Raw genomic sequence first — 14,333 nt, forward strand, 5'->3', positions numbered from 1 at the left:
TTTTCTGTACTATGTATAAAGTGTGCACTTTATATTTTTTGTGTACAATATATTTTATTTTAATTATAATAGTTTTATCAAGTATTATTTCTGTTTTCTCATCGCTATACCTCAGCTTATGTTATCATTTCTGCCCAGTAACCTCAGACACTAGCTTTGGGACTCTGGACAATTTGACAGAAGGAAATGGCAAACTTCCTCAGTATCTTTGCCAGGAAAATCCCAAATGGGGCCATGAAGAGTCAATCACTATTGAAATGATTAAATAGCAGCAGCACCATGAAGTCCTATCTCTTGCACAAGGCCTTCCCTTGATTACTTCAACAAGAAATATTTTCTCCTCCTGATTTCTTACAGCATTTTGTCTCAGTTTGGGGGTATTGCCTTGAATGGTAATTATCTTGTGTTACACCATTGCTCCTAATTCCTGGGGTCAGGATCCAGATTTATACATCATTGTAACCTTAGCACTGTTTAGCACTTTCTTGTATTCAGCAGGTGCTTACTATATGTGGCATAATGCATCAAATCCTAAATTTCAAGTAAAACTAGTTATAAAAATGCTTTAAATCAAAACATTAATATTGAATCATATTTGGTTTTCATTTAGTAAATTGGGGCAGTTTATTTATTTTTCTTTTCTTTTTCTTTTAATAAATTTTGAAGTCTACTGAGTCTTCTTTACTTTCCAGGGTTATTCAAGCATAAATCTAGAACTAAAATCCTATCATTCAGTCCAACATACTCATTTTATAAATAAGGAAATAGAGGTCCAGCCTTGCCTTAGGTCTCTTAGTGGCAAAATTAGGATTCTAATCCAGTTTCTCTGACTCATGTGACCCTGAATTCAGACCTGAATCAAACCAAGCAATGATTTTTTTTGTATGATTATTTGAAAGACACTTGATGCCAGATTTTTTCCAACAAATTGTTTACTCCATCCTTGGGGAGGGGGATGCTTGGAAGTATTTCCTTTAGCTCCTCTATCTTTATGTGTGTTTTCCCCTCTCTTCTGAAATTCAAAGCCAGCTCCTTTTTATATGGTGAAAGAATTTATCAAAATAATCACATTGTAGTTTTTTAAAGCTGCCCTCAAATGTATGAAAATGAAGCAGTCTCTTTAACAGGGAGGTTAAAATACAGGACAATATCATATGCATTTGAAAGTGTAGATGGTGTCTCTTTGTTCCTCTGTCTCATCTGTGTCTCTATCTTTTTGTCTTTTTCCTCTCTCCTCTTTTCTTTTTCTCCTTCTCTTCTCTCCTCTCCCTTCCATCCCCAACAATCCCCAATCCCTCTCTCTCTCTCTCTCTCTCTCTCTCTCTCTCTCTCTGACTCTTGTTACTCTCTTTCTCTATCTTGCCCTTTTTTTTCTTTTTCCATCCCCCACCCCCATCTGTTATCATGGCCATTTGCTGTCCCTAAAATATTCTTTTAATGGCACACAGACTAAATGAATGCATGTAATATACCAGCACTTTTGGGCTGAATTCATGCTGACCTTCTAAGTGACACCTGTTAGAAAAGCTTTCTATTTTTATACTCTTTTCCTCTTATCTCTTCCCACTCTAAATGTGCTAAACATTTTTCCAGCTGGGGAGAGTTATGAATTTTCAGGTCCAACCCTAAGGAGCATCTTCTGTAGTCTGGCAAACCTGGGGCTGAGAAACTGAGTTCTCTCCACCCTATTTTAATCCACAAAATCTGTGATATACTGGGGTTTCCTTTAATTTCTTGATAAGAGTTTATTGGAAGTTGAGACTTTTCATCACTGACTTGAAATAGCCAGGGAGATTCAGTACTGTAGTTAGTGTAGAATTCTGATGTTCTTTGGGGAAGGATTACTTTGTAATTTTAGAATTTTTCCTTGTTGGGCTGTCAGAAATATATCAAAAAGCTTCTATGATAATGGTTGGTCAGTCTTAGTGCTGAATGAGATATATTTCCCCATCTCTTATTCACATAAGGATTTTCCTGATATAGAGTGTCACAATGGATACATCACTGATTGAGAGTCAGGAAGAGTTAAGCTCCAAGCTCAGATACTTAATAGCTAGATAACCTTGGAAAAGTCTATTAATCTCTCTGAGCCTCAATTTCCCTCTTTATAAATTAGGATAATACTTCTTGAGATTATTATGAAGATAAGGGAAATAAAATACTAAAGGGTAAGTCAATTGTAGGCAATTTGTTCAGAACTACCAAGTGCCAGACAAGATTTAAAAAAAAATTTTTTTTTGCCCTTAGTGAGTTTACATTCTATAGTGGGAGTAAGTATGTTGAAACCTTAAAGTATTTTATAAATAATAGCCATTGTTATTATTACTTTTTTATATTACATATAATATACATATACATTATAATAATTACATTATTAAATAATGACTTCATGTGCATGTACAAACAATAAGTTTTAAGTTTTCTTATGCCTACATATATTTCTGCTGTTAAAATGTTTATCAGCTGTCATGATGGTGCACCTTTTGGGGGAGGATGAGGCTGGTACATGCTTAAGCTTGAGAGTTCTAAGCTACAGTGGTCTAAATTGATTAGGGGTCCATACTAAGTCTGATACCATTATGATGAACTCTTAGAAGGAGGAGGTCCGTCCACCATGCTGCCTACAGAGGAGAAAACTAGTGTTGGAAACAGAGCTGATTAAAACTCCCATCCCCATCAGAGGGTTGAGCTGCCCTTTGTGAGACTGAGAGATCCTGTCTCATGATGAATAAAAAGTAAAATTTTTATTAAAATCTTTTTTGGATGCCATTGTCTCCCTTCTTATTGACTATTACTAGTCATGAATATGTAATCACTAAACATAGATAAGCAGATTAAAAAGAAGTTATTCAAAGGCCGGAAAAAAAAATGAAAAACACAAGAATCCCAAGAAATAATAACTAGGCTGTCATATTGTGCATTTATACTGTCCCTTCTTTCCGTTTCAAGATTATGGATACTTATGGAACTTCTGCTATATCCTTAATTCAATTTAACAAATATTTATCATGTACTATGTATCAGGCACTGAGACTAGAGAGATGGAAAACAATAAATCCCTGTACTCAGCTTGTCTTTACCCAGATAAATAGAATACAAGATAGAATATGTTAGGGAAAAGAAGGGATCCACATAAAATACTTTTAGCCAGTCAGTAGATAGAATGCCAAGTGGATTCATCTGTCTAAGTTCAAAACCAGCTATTAACTCACTTAACTCTGCCTCAGTTTCCTTATCTGTAAAATGAGCTAGAGAAGGAAAATGACAAAAGCAACAAATACTTTAATATTTTATATCAAGAACATTCTATTTAGCTTGAGTTGGCAACCCCCAGCCATGAACTTGATGGCTGTGAGACAGTGCAGTGACAAAGGACTTCTGCCATTTAGGTGCTACCATTCCGTTTTCTTTATATATTCCAGTATCTTTGCCAAGAATATCCCAAATGGGGCCACAAAAAGTCAGGAACAACTGAAAAATGACTGAACAGCTGAATTCAACTGAAGCTGTTGAGCAAAGGAATGACCCAGTCTGAGGTGGGAATTGGAACTTAATTTTGGTAGCTGTGTGAAAGATAATTTGGAAAGGCAAGAGAGAGAAATTGGAAAGTACATTCAAGAGCATTCTCAAATCTGTGCCTTGAAACAAAAGGAGAGAAGGAAGTGGATCCTTTGTGACTGTTTTGTTTTGTTTTTTTCTTAGCACACCATTTTTTTTTTTTTAGTATGGTATTTATTAATGGGACTAGAGACTCTTGCAGTAGATTTACAGAGGCAAATGTTAAATTGCATCTGCGTTATATAAAACAACAGATGGGCTGACTCAACCCCTTAACTTTTCTTCCCACGAAGTTCTCATGAACCAGGTCTTTAGCAAACATTTTCAGTAACTCTGGCAAACTAAAAATTCAATGAAGGAGGATGTGAACTTTAGAACCAAGAAATATCAAGAATAACCTGATTTAAAAAAAAAAAAAGAATAAGGGACTTGCCACCAAGTCATGAAATTTGAACTTTATGTGTAATTAGGACTAAAATATTGTTAATTGTTTCATTCAGAAATGACTTTTTAATAGAATGTCATTTATTTATTTGTTTTTGATATATTTAGAAGATGCAGGTTTCTTTATGGTAATGTCTTAGATTATATGACTAAAGTAAGGTTTTTTTTTTTTTTTTTCCTGGAATAACTGATATCAGTTACCTTTTTAAAAATACTGCAAACTTTAATACCTTTGACATGTACTAGCTATGTGACTATGAGCAAGTCATTTAACCTTTCATCATCCTATACCATTTTCTAAGAGTATAAGATGTAGGTGAATTGGGGTGTTGATCTGCAATGATGGAGGGAGTTTCTATATTTGGAACTCCTTTTTCCAATGAAATCATGGGTCCAGATCCCTTCTCCCAAATTTTCCCATTCATAAAATTAATTTAAAAGATCCCCATTGAGAGGTGCAGAGATATGGTAGGTTTTTGTTTTTTTAAATAATGATACTTATAAGTTATAACTTAGCTCAATTTTCATTACCATTCACCCTATGGTCTTGGTTTTAATTCCTTGCATTTCCCTTTTAGGGCAGGAATTAAAGGGGAATGATCTAATAGCATTTTGCAGCAAAACAAGGGGAGTAAATGCATTCTGAATTGCAGTTATGACTCTACAGCTACAGAATCATTAAAATTAAACTGTTACTTAGGTACAATAGTGTTTTTATATCTATGTATACTATGTATGTATATGTATATTTATAACAGCATGTTTACATATGCTACCTTTTGTTTATCATGAATTAATTTTTTTATACAGAAATAACACAGAAGAGAATGCTAGGGAGGCAGAATTTGGGAAAGTGTGACAGGTATACCAGGAAAGAGGGAGTACCTGGAGGAAAGCCAAAATCAAAATTCCATAACTGGATTTTAACTCATGGCAGAATTGCCTTTTTAGGGTGCATAGCAAAATTAAAAAGGGAAGCTGGTGACAGTGTCCCTTTTAAAGGTTCTGATTTTTTTTTTTTTTTTTTTTTGTATAAAGATTGATGTGCATTCAGTGGCAACATGAGCAAAGATGGTTGAATTAAAACCAAGAACTTTCTAGCCTCATGACCCTAGACAAGTTACTTAACATGTCTCAGCCTCAGTTTCCCTCCTCTGTTAAATGGTGATTATAATACCTATCTCCCAGAGTTATGAGAATCAAGTGAGAATGAAGTATATTACAATTCTTAAACATTTATGGTGGGTAGTAGTAGTATCATATGCTCTTGTTAGTCTTGAGTTGATATATAATTTTTGGAATTGATATGTCAAAAACACATATAAAAGAGTGTTTAAAAACTAACCATATAGTATTTATTATGGCAAGTAAAGCTTCATATCAGATCTGTTGGAAATTATTAGAGGAAAAAAAAAAAATCCTTCCCCCTCTCCTCCTTCCCTCCCCCCCTCTCCAGATAGCTACATCAGTGAATACTCTTGAGTTTTGAATGAAGCACCTAAAAAATAATTGCTGGCAGTAGCATGAACCAGTTGGGAAATATTGGTGAAGCATTAAAATATCCCCAAATAATCCTGAAATGCTTACTCTGCTCACAACCATTTTAGGCCTGCTCACAACCATTTTGGGCAGGCCAGCATTGTTTTTAATGTCCTCAGAACATACAATCTTTCTGTCTCTCTCCTGCCCTAAAAGACAATAAAGTTAAAATGAATGTGGGCCAGTGAGATACAGTGTATTTTGATTTCTCCATTAAATATCTCATAGCTTTTTTTTTCTTGAGGCAATTGGGATTAAATGACTTGCCCCAGGGTCACACACTAGGACATATTAAGTGTCTGAGGCTGGATTTGAACTCCGGTCCTCCTGACTTCAGGTCCAATACTCTATCCACTGTGCCATCCAATTACTCTTTTAAGCTCTAACTTTAGTCCTTGATGCAGTAAGCATCTGACATTTTCACAAGATGCAAAACAGAAATGATTTAAAGAATTTGTCAGTCATTCAAGTTAGTAAGCATTTATTAAGTATCACTTGTGTACCAGGTGTTGTTATAAGTGTAGGATATATGTATCCTATATCCTACATATAGGATAAAATGGGTCACTACCTCAAAGAGCAGACACTAGAAATAAAAGAGAGTGGGAAAGGCTTCTGTAGAAGGTGGACTTTTAATTGGGACTTGAAAGAAGACAAGGAAGCCAGGAGGTTATTCTGAGAAGGGAGATTATTTTATGCATGAAGGATAAGCAGTAAAAATACCTGGCATTAGGAGATGGAGTATCAGAGCCAATTTTCTTTTTTTTTTTTCTTTTAAACTTTACCCTAAAACACTACTGACAAAAAGTACAAGTTCCCCAAACATCGTGTTTCATAATATCTTGCATAAGGAGAATGTTATTCTTCCATTTAGTCATTACTCATGCTACACAGACCATGTGTGATCTTAAGCTATTTGAAACCTGTGATAATTAAATGTTAGTGTTAATAAGTTGTTTTTTTTTTCAACTCCCAAACAGAACAGCATTTTTCGGATGTGGTACTCAGTGAAGAATTCCTCAATCTGGGCATCGAACAAGTATGCAGTTTAATATCCAGTGACAAGCTTACAATTTCCTCAGAAGAGAAGGTAAGTCTTAAAAACTTACCTATCAGTTAAAAAAACCAATCCCTCCATCTCTACCCTCCATCCCCCCTTTCTGTCATCTCTACCCATTTTGTTAATGTCTGTCTGTAAATGTCCGTTCGTTAATCTATCTAATAAATGTTCTTTACCTTATATAGATAGTGAGAAGAAGGATATAGGCATTTCCCTGAAAGCTAAGAAAACCAGCTGCTCTACTGCTGACTCACTGTACCAATTATTGCAAATTTGTGAATTTCTCAGAAGAGTTGTTTCCTCTGACATTTTCCTATCGTTATCAAATGGGCTTTGAGAGCGTGGGTGCTCTCAAAAGAGAATTAAGTTTAACTCAAAAGAGTTAAAAGATTGTTCCTTCCTACAGTTTGTCCAAGGATATCTGTCTGTTAGAAGTATGAGCTAAAAAAGCATTTCTGACATGAAGGAGATCTTAATCACCTGGGATCATAGGGGAGTTCCAGATACTGGTCCTTTCCAATCTGACACTGATTCCCAAACTCTCTCCCAGCATAGCTCCCTTTCTTGAGAATGGTTCATTTTCATTCTAGAGAGACAAAGGATAGAAAGAATTCAAGACTCTGGGTTTGCTAGACCCAGAGTTAGGAAGACCCAAATTCAAATCCAGCCTCCAAAGCTTACTAGTTGTGTGACTCTGGGCAAGTCACTTAACTGCTGCCTGCCTCAGTTTCCTCATCTGTCAAATGACTTTAGCTCCTAGGATTATGAGGATCAAATGAGATAATTTTTGAAAAGTGTTTTGCAAAATGTAAACCTCTATATAAATACTAGTTGTTTTTGGTGTTGCTAATTAGAGAGATCTGGTTCCAAATTCCACTTCTGATGCTTTCTATGATCATTAGCAGGCTTTAGTCTTGGTTTCATCACATGCACAACAAAAATGATGATACAAGAGGTACCAACTTCATTGGATTATTAGGAAGATCCAGTGAGAAACTTCACATAAAACAACTTTGTAAACCTTTACAAATGGTTATATGTTAGTGCCTTCTATCTCTTACCACTCCAAATCCTTGTTCTCATCACAATTCAGCTTCCCATTATCTCTCCCAGAGCAAAGTGCACTCTCTTCAGCACTTTTTTACTTCTTTTCCCTGCTCCTTCCTCATGTTCTTTCCATTAAGAATTATTCCCGTTAAGCCAACCCCATTTATGTGTCAGTTCAGCTCTGCTCACTCTTTCTACCATGCCTTCTGAAATTTCCATTTCATAACGAATAAACTCTCTTTCATCCTGGACCTCTCATCTTCTTTCCTTTGGTCTCTCAGTAACTTTATCAGCTCCTGTGGGTTTAATTATCAACTCTCTGCAGAGGACTTCCCAATCTACATAGCTAGTCTCTTTCTCTCCTTGGAGCTTTAGTCTCACATCAGAAATTGCCCTTTGGGCATTTCAAACTGGATCTTCTGGAGACATCTTTAATTCCACTTGTCTAAAACTGAACTCGTTATCTTTCCCCCAAAACCTTCTTCTTGTCCTTACTTCTCTGTTTCTGTCAAAGACACTACCATCCTTCTAGTTTCTCTGCTTCACAACGATGGTTTTATCCTGCATCCTTTTTTATTCTCTGTACTATTCTGTAAATCTAGTGAGTTTCCATATCTTGTAACCCCCTTCACAGCAGCTCTTGAATCTGACTCTTTCAGTGTAATTAAATAGCCTCATCTAATTATGACATTTTCTGTTAAAGACACTACCATCCTTCTAGTTTCTGTGGTTCACAACCATGGCTTTATCCTGCATCCTTTTTTAAAACTCCATGCCATTCTCCATATCTAGTCAGTTTACATATCTTGTAATTTCCCCCTTCACAGCAGCTCTTGAATCTGACTCTTTCAGTTTAATTAAATAGCCTCATTTAGTTATGACATTTTCTGTCAAAGACACTACCATCCTTCTAGTTTCTCTGGTTCACAACCATGGCTTTATCATGCATCTTTTTTAAAATCTCCATGCCATTCTCCATATCTAGTCAGTTTACATATCTTGTAATTTCCCCCTTCGCAGCAGCTCTTGAATCTGACTTTTTCTCTCAGCTTAATTAAATAGCCTCACTTAGATTATAACAACTTCTTAATTGGTTGTCCTGCCTGTGTTTTCCCTACTTTAGTCCATCCAAAATAACCGTTGCCAAATTGATTCACCTTAAGTGCAGACCTGTGTGATTCCACTCTTTGACCAATTTTAATGCCCCTTATTCCCTCTAGTACCAAATATAATCTCTAAGGTTTGTACAGACTGTCCCCGACCTATCTTTCCAACTCCATTGGTTTTTATTCCCCTACTTAGACTTTACCAGCCGGCCAAACTTGCCTCCTTCTCTGTTCCTCACCCACACTGCTCCATCTCCTTGTCCATGCCTTTGTCCCAGCTGTCCCACAAAGCTGAAGGGCACTCCCTCTTCCCTCTGCATCCCAGAGTCTCACAGTGTAAGATGCAACTCAGGCACCATCTGCTGCACAAAGCATTTAATTGCTATTTCCCTCCCTCCCTCTCAAAACTACCTTGTATTTAACTTTTTTGTATTTATTCAATTTTGATTTATGCTGTATATATTTTATATGCACTTGTTATCTCCCCCTATCTTTCATCCTTAGAATGTAAACTTGTGGGTAAAGATGATTTCTTTCTTGGAATTTGTATCCAGTGCCTAGCATAATGTGTGGCACCTAATAGTCAAGTAAGAAATACTTCTTGATTGATTGATTTCCTACATTGTGGTCTGCCATTTTCAATCACACTGTTATGAAGGGTTGAAATGGGATACAACTAAAGAAATACAATAAAAGTCTTTCACCCCCTCTTTGATTGGTTTTAATAAAGTGTAAGGATGATGAGAGAAAACCATCAGAAAGCTCTTCATTAAAAGAAATTAAAACATTTGCTCATTATTTATTAAACTAGCATTTATTGATCACTTACAATGCCAAATACTGTTTGAGATGCAAAATTACACACAGCAAACTGCCTCTGCTAAAGTGGTCTATAGTCTGTTAGAGAAGATTTACACAAATATTTACAATACAGGATTATCTTGGATGGGTGCTGTTGGAGTAATAGTCGCCCAGTGCTTATAGGAGTGCCTCTGTGATGGAGAAAGTAACATTTGAACTTCACTGTGAAGAACTGGAAGGATTTCTGAGGCAAAAACTGAGCTTGGATAAGTGGAGAGGCATGGGGCAGAGAGAGAAACCCAAGAAAATGCAATTGGTTAACTACAAAGGACATATGAAGGAAGATGTTATCTACATCTAGAGAAAGAACTGATAAATGGAAGTATCTCTAGAATGATTTTACAAAATACACATTTTTATATCTACTGGTAGCTATCTCTAGAGTAGGGAATGGAGAGGAGAAAGAAAAAAGTTTATATAATAACTCTATATATTTAAAAAGAATAACAACTTGCAGTTTCCTATAAAATCCTTTTTATTTTATTATATTTTATTATGAAAATGTTTTATTCCATAAATTAAAAATAAAATAAATAAATGTAACTACTTAAGAATTGTTTCATGTTTTCCAAAATATAAAGTTTATATTGCATATTGATGAGTGATTAAGATTAAAAAGTTATTCTGGGCTCAGTTATGGTAAAAGGGGTGCTTCACTTCTGGGCTACAGAATTCAAAGTTTATTCATTGAGAATTAGGATGACATTGAGGAATGGCATGCATAAGCATGAATTAGATTGATATGGATGTGAAATGTGGATTGCAGTAGAGCTTCCTTCCAGGCAGGGAGAACAATTAGAAACTAGTGCAGTAGTCTGACAGGTAACAGAAGGCATTTAGTGCCAGAAGTTGGAAAAGAATGAATATAGTTAATGCAAGAGGACTTTCAAAAGAGCAGAACTTGAAATGTCTATCGATTGAGGATTAGCTGAACAAATTGTGTCATATGAAAGTAATGAAATATAATTGTTCTGTAAGAAATGATGAGCAGGCAGATTTCAGAAAAGCTGGAAAGACTTACATAAACTGATGCTGAGTGAGAGTAACAACAATACTGTGTGATGATCAACTGTGATTTAGCTCTTCTCAGCAGTAAAATGGTCATTAGACAATGCAAAAGACTCATGATGGGGGGAAAAACTATTCACATTCAAAAAAAGAACTGATGGAGTCTGAAAGCAGATTGAAGCATACTATTTTCACTTTGGGGGATTTTTTGATGGCTTTTCCCTTTTATCCTGCTTTTTTTTTTTTTTTTTTACAACTTGACTAATATGGAAATATGTTTACATGATTGCACATGTATATAATCTATATTAGATTGCTTGCCCTCTTGGGAAGAAGGGATGGAAGAAAAGGGAAAAAAAGTGAAACTCAAAATCATATAATGAATATTGGAAAACTATTTACATGTAATTTAAAAAAATAAAATACTATTTCCCATACATAAATAAACATGAGCCAAACAAAAGAACAGATCTTGGAAAATCAGTTAACTTCCCTCAGCATCCATTGCTTCATCTGTGAAATGAGGTGTTTAGACTCAATGGCCTCTGATGACTATCCCAATTCTTTGCTTCCATAATCTGCTTAGAAGCAAGAGCAAAGGCTAAGGGAGTGCAGGAGATGATTGAGGGAGACAGAATCTCAAGCAGTACTGATGTAGAGGGGGTGGGGGTGTGAGAAGAAAGAAGAGATTGTGAAGGAGTTAGGAAAAGTGGTACTGGCAGCACACACAGAGCCAGCAGAGTAGCATAGACCAGCATCTCAAAAACAAAGTGGGGTGGGGGGATGAGGGGAGTGGTGAGGAGACTGTGCAAGGAACAAATGATACTTGATGGTGTGTGATGCTGCAGATTTCAGGGAAGATGAGGAGACCATAAGACCCCTGATTCTATTATTGAGGAGGGTCTGCATCATCTTTTGCAAGAATAATCCCAAAAGTCATAGAATAAAAGCCAGAAGTTATTTTTATTGTTCATTCATGTCGACTTTTTGCGACCCTATTTGGGATTTTCTTGGCAAAGATAGGGGAATGATTTGCCAGATAGCCAGGGATTAAAGAGTGAGGGCAGCTAGATGGCACAATGAGTAGAATGCCAGCCAGGAGTTAGCAAGACTCCTATTCATGAATCTAAAATCTAGTCTCAGACACTTATTATGTGACTCTGGGCAAGGAACTTTTTACCCTGTTTGCCTCAGCTTCCAAAAGAAATGGCAAGCCATCCTAGTATCTTTGCCAAGAAAATCCCATATGGGGTCACAATGAGTTGGATATAACTGAAAAATGACTGAACAACACAAAAAGAATAAGGAGTGCTAAAAGAAGAGAGTCAGTGCATCTAAACTATTTAAAATAAAGATTTAATATAGGAAGAAAAGAAAAGGAATAGATGCTTGAAAGAAGGTTTTATTTTGCTCTTTAAAAATATTACAAGTGTTTTGACCACCAGATAGATGTATGGGGGAAAAAACCAGGTTTTTTTTATTTAAATGGATCATAGATCCAACCATGGATTGCAAAGCACCTGGACTCGAGGCCACCTTGACTTAACAGCTTTATTTTACAAAAGTAGGAAGCAAAACTTGTTTCACTGGATGATTTGCCCAAAGTCTTAACAGCCAGGATTCAAAACCAGATCATAGATTAAGAGAAGGGACCTTAGAAGCTATTGAGTCCAATCCAACCCTATCTTTTCAAAAATGAGAAAACCAAGTCACAGAGAAGATAAGTGCAGGGTGACACAGTTAGGGTCTGAAACAGAGATGGGATTTGAACTCGTGTTTTCCGGAATACAAATCTTGTGCTCTTTCCACAGCACCATGTCGATGCTAAGTCGCTGGGAGAAGTGAGATTGCTTTCTGGGCAGTAGCTAATAAAGTACAAGAGAGTCAGAGATGCATGGAAATCAATCTTAAATTTGCAAAAAATCTTCAGTTCTTCTCTTTTTCCTGGGAAAGCAGATCCTGAGATGATAGTTCATTTTCTCTGTACAAGTTAATTGTACATCAAAATCTTTTTGAGTGGGAACTATACCTATTGAGCACCAGATCGTTCCAAATAATGTTAACATTTATTAAGTGTTGTGTTAAGTGGGGGAAAGAGGTGATTCAAAACTTTTTCCCTCAGAGAGGTTCGTACAAATATTATATAGGCTGTTTATAAGTGGAACAGTGAGATGTTAAAGTGGATAGAGGGCTGTATTTCAAGTCAAGGAGACCTGGATTCAAATCTTGCTTCAAATACTTCCTAGTCATGTAACATGTAACTCTTGGAATTGGGAAGACCTGAATTCAAATGCTGCCTCAGACTCCCACTACTTATGTGACTTTGGACTAAGCACTTCACCTTTCATTGCCTCAGTTTCCTTATTTATAAAATGATAGAGCTGAACTCAGTGACTTCTAGGATCCTGCCTGGCAGTAAGTCTAATATCCAACAATGTTGGAAACTACTAATGGGTAATGGGTACTACTTAATGTTCCTCACTCCCCTGTTCTGTCTCCATGCTTTTGCACTGCGGACTCTCATGTCTAGAATATTATTCCCTTATTAGGGATGCCCTCCAGGCCCCATCTTCTACATGAAGGCTTCCTGATCCAATTGCTCATGCCCCCCTTCTCAGACTACCTTGTATTTAACTAATCTTTGTATGAATTCACATATACACATACATGTATATGTACTTATTAACTTTGTGTATATATTTTACAGAAACAGTTATCTATTTACCTTCTTATCTATCCATCCACCCATCCATCTATCTACTTTTCCATTCATCTTTCTGTCTCTTTGTCTATCTACCTATCCATCCATCCATCCATCTACCCATCTATATGTATACTGATCCATCCATGCATCTATCCCTATCTATCCATCAGTCTACTTACCTACCCATTCATCTGTCTATCCATTCATTTTTCCATCTCTCTACCTAGCTATCCATCCATCTGATTGTTTACCTATCCATTCATGAATCTATCCCTATTTATTTCTATCCGTCTATTGACCTACCTATCTGTTCTCCATCTACCTACCTGTCCATTTATCTATCTGTTTCTCTATATTTCTATGTCTCTGTCTCTGTCTTTCTATATCTCTGTGACACTCTCTCTCTCTCTCTCTCTCTCTCTCTCTCTCTCTCTCTTTCTCTCTCTAATACATGTGTTTCTTCCATCAAAATGTAAGTGCAAGTAGTGATTGTTTCATTCTGTGTACTTGTATCCCCAGTGCCTATGATAGAGTTTGGCACATAGCTGACAAGTAGTAAATACTTCTTGATTGATTGATTGATTAACAGATGGGGACTGAACCTAAGGTTTCACTGGTGTAATAAACTCTCAGGCTGGCATCTTCCTTGCAGCTTACTAAAATACTGTGAGGTTGAGACTTGCCAGGATCACACAGCCAGTATGAGCAGGACATGTAGGACTTAAACCCAGTGTTTCTTGGCTCTGAATTCAGCTCTCTAGCTGCAGTACTTCTGCTTGATACTGGTAAAAATAAAGAATTCATCTTGTTCTGCAGGATAATTTTAATCCCCAGCAAAATGTTTTAGTTGTATGACACTGGGCAAGTTACTTAACTCAAGTGTGGGCATGGGCCTCCACAGCCATTTGCCTGTGATTCAGGCCCATGGTCTTTTTTAGTTTTTAGAAATGCTTATGTGCTGGACAATACATTGTAGGGTGTAGACTTCAGGGAGAAGATGAAAGTA

At 36.4% G+C, this 14,333-nt stretch overlaps 1 protein-coding gene across 2 annotated transcripts in view; it reads left to right on the plus strand.

Moving 5' to 3' along the window:
* KLHL2 (kelch like family member 2) overlaps window positions 1-14,333 on the plus strand; it is a 135,703-nt gene that overhangs the window by 84,470 nt on the left and 36,900 nt on the right. For both annotated transcript variants that reach the window (XM_031942981.1, XM_031942979.1), the window contains exon 6: window positions 6,522-6,631. In XM_031942981.1, the coding sequence (XP_031798841.1) occupies window positions 6,522-6,631 (110 nt within the window). The remainder of the gene's footprint in view (window positions 1-6,521; window positions 6,632-14,333) is intronic.

Source organism: Sarcophilus harrisii, chromosome 6, assembly GCF_902635505.1.
Source record: "Sarcophilus harrisii chromosome 6, mSarHar1.11, whole genome shotgun sequence".
NCBI lineage: Eukaryota > Metazoa > Chordata > Mammalia > Dasyuromorphia > Dasyuridae > Sarcophilus > Sarcophilus harrisii.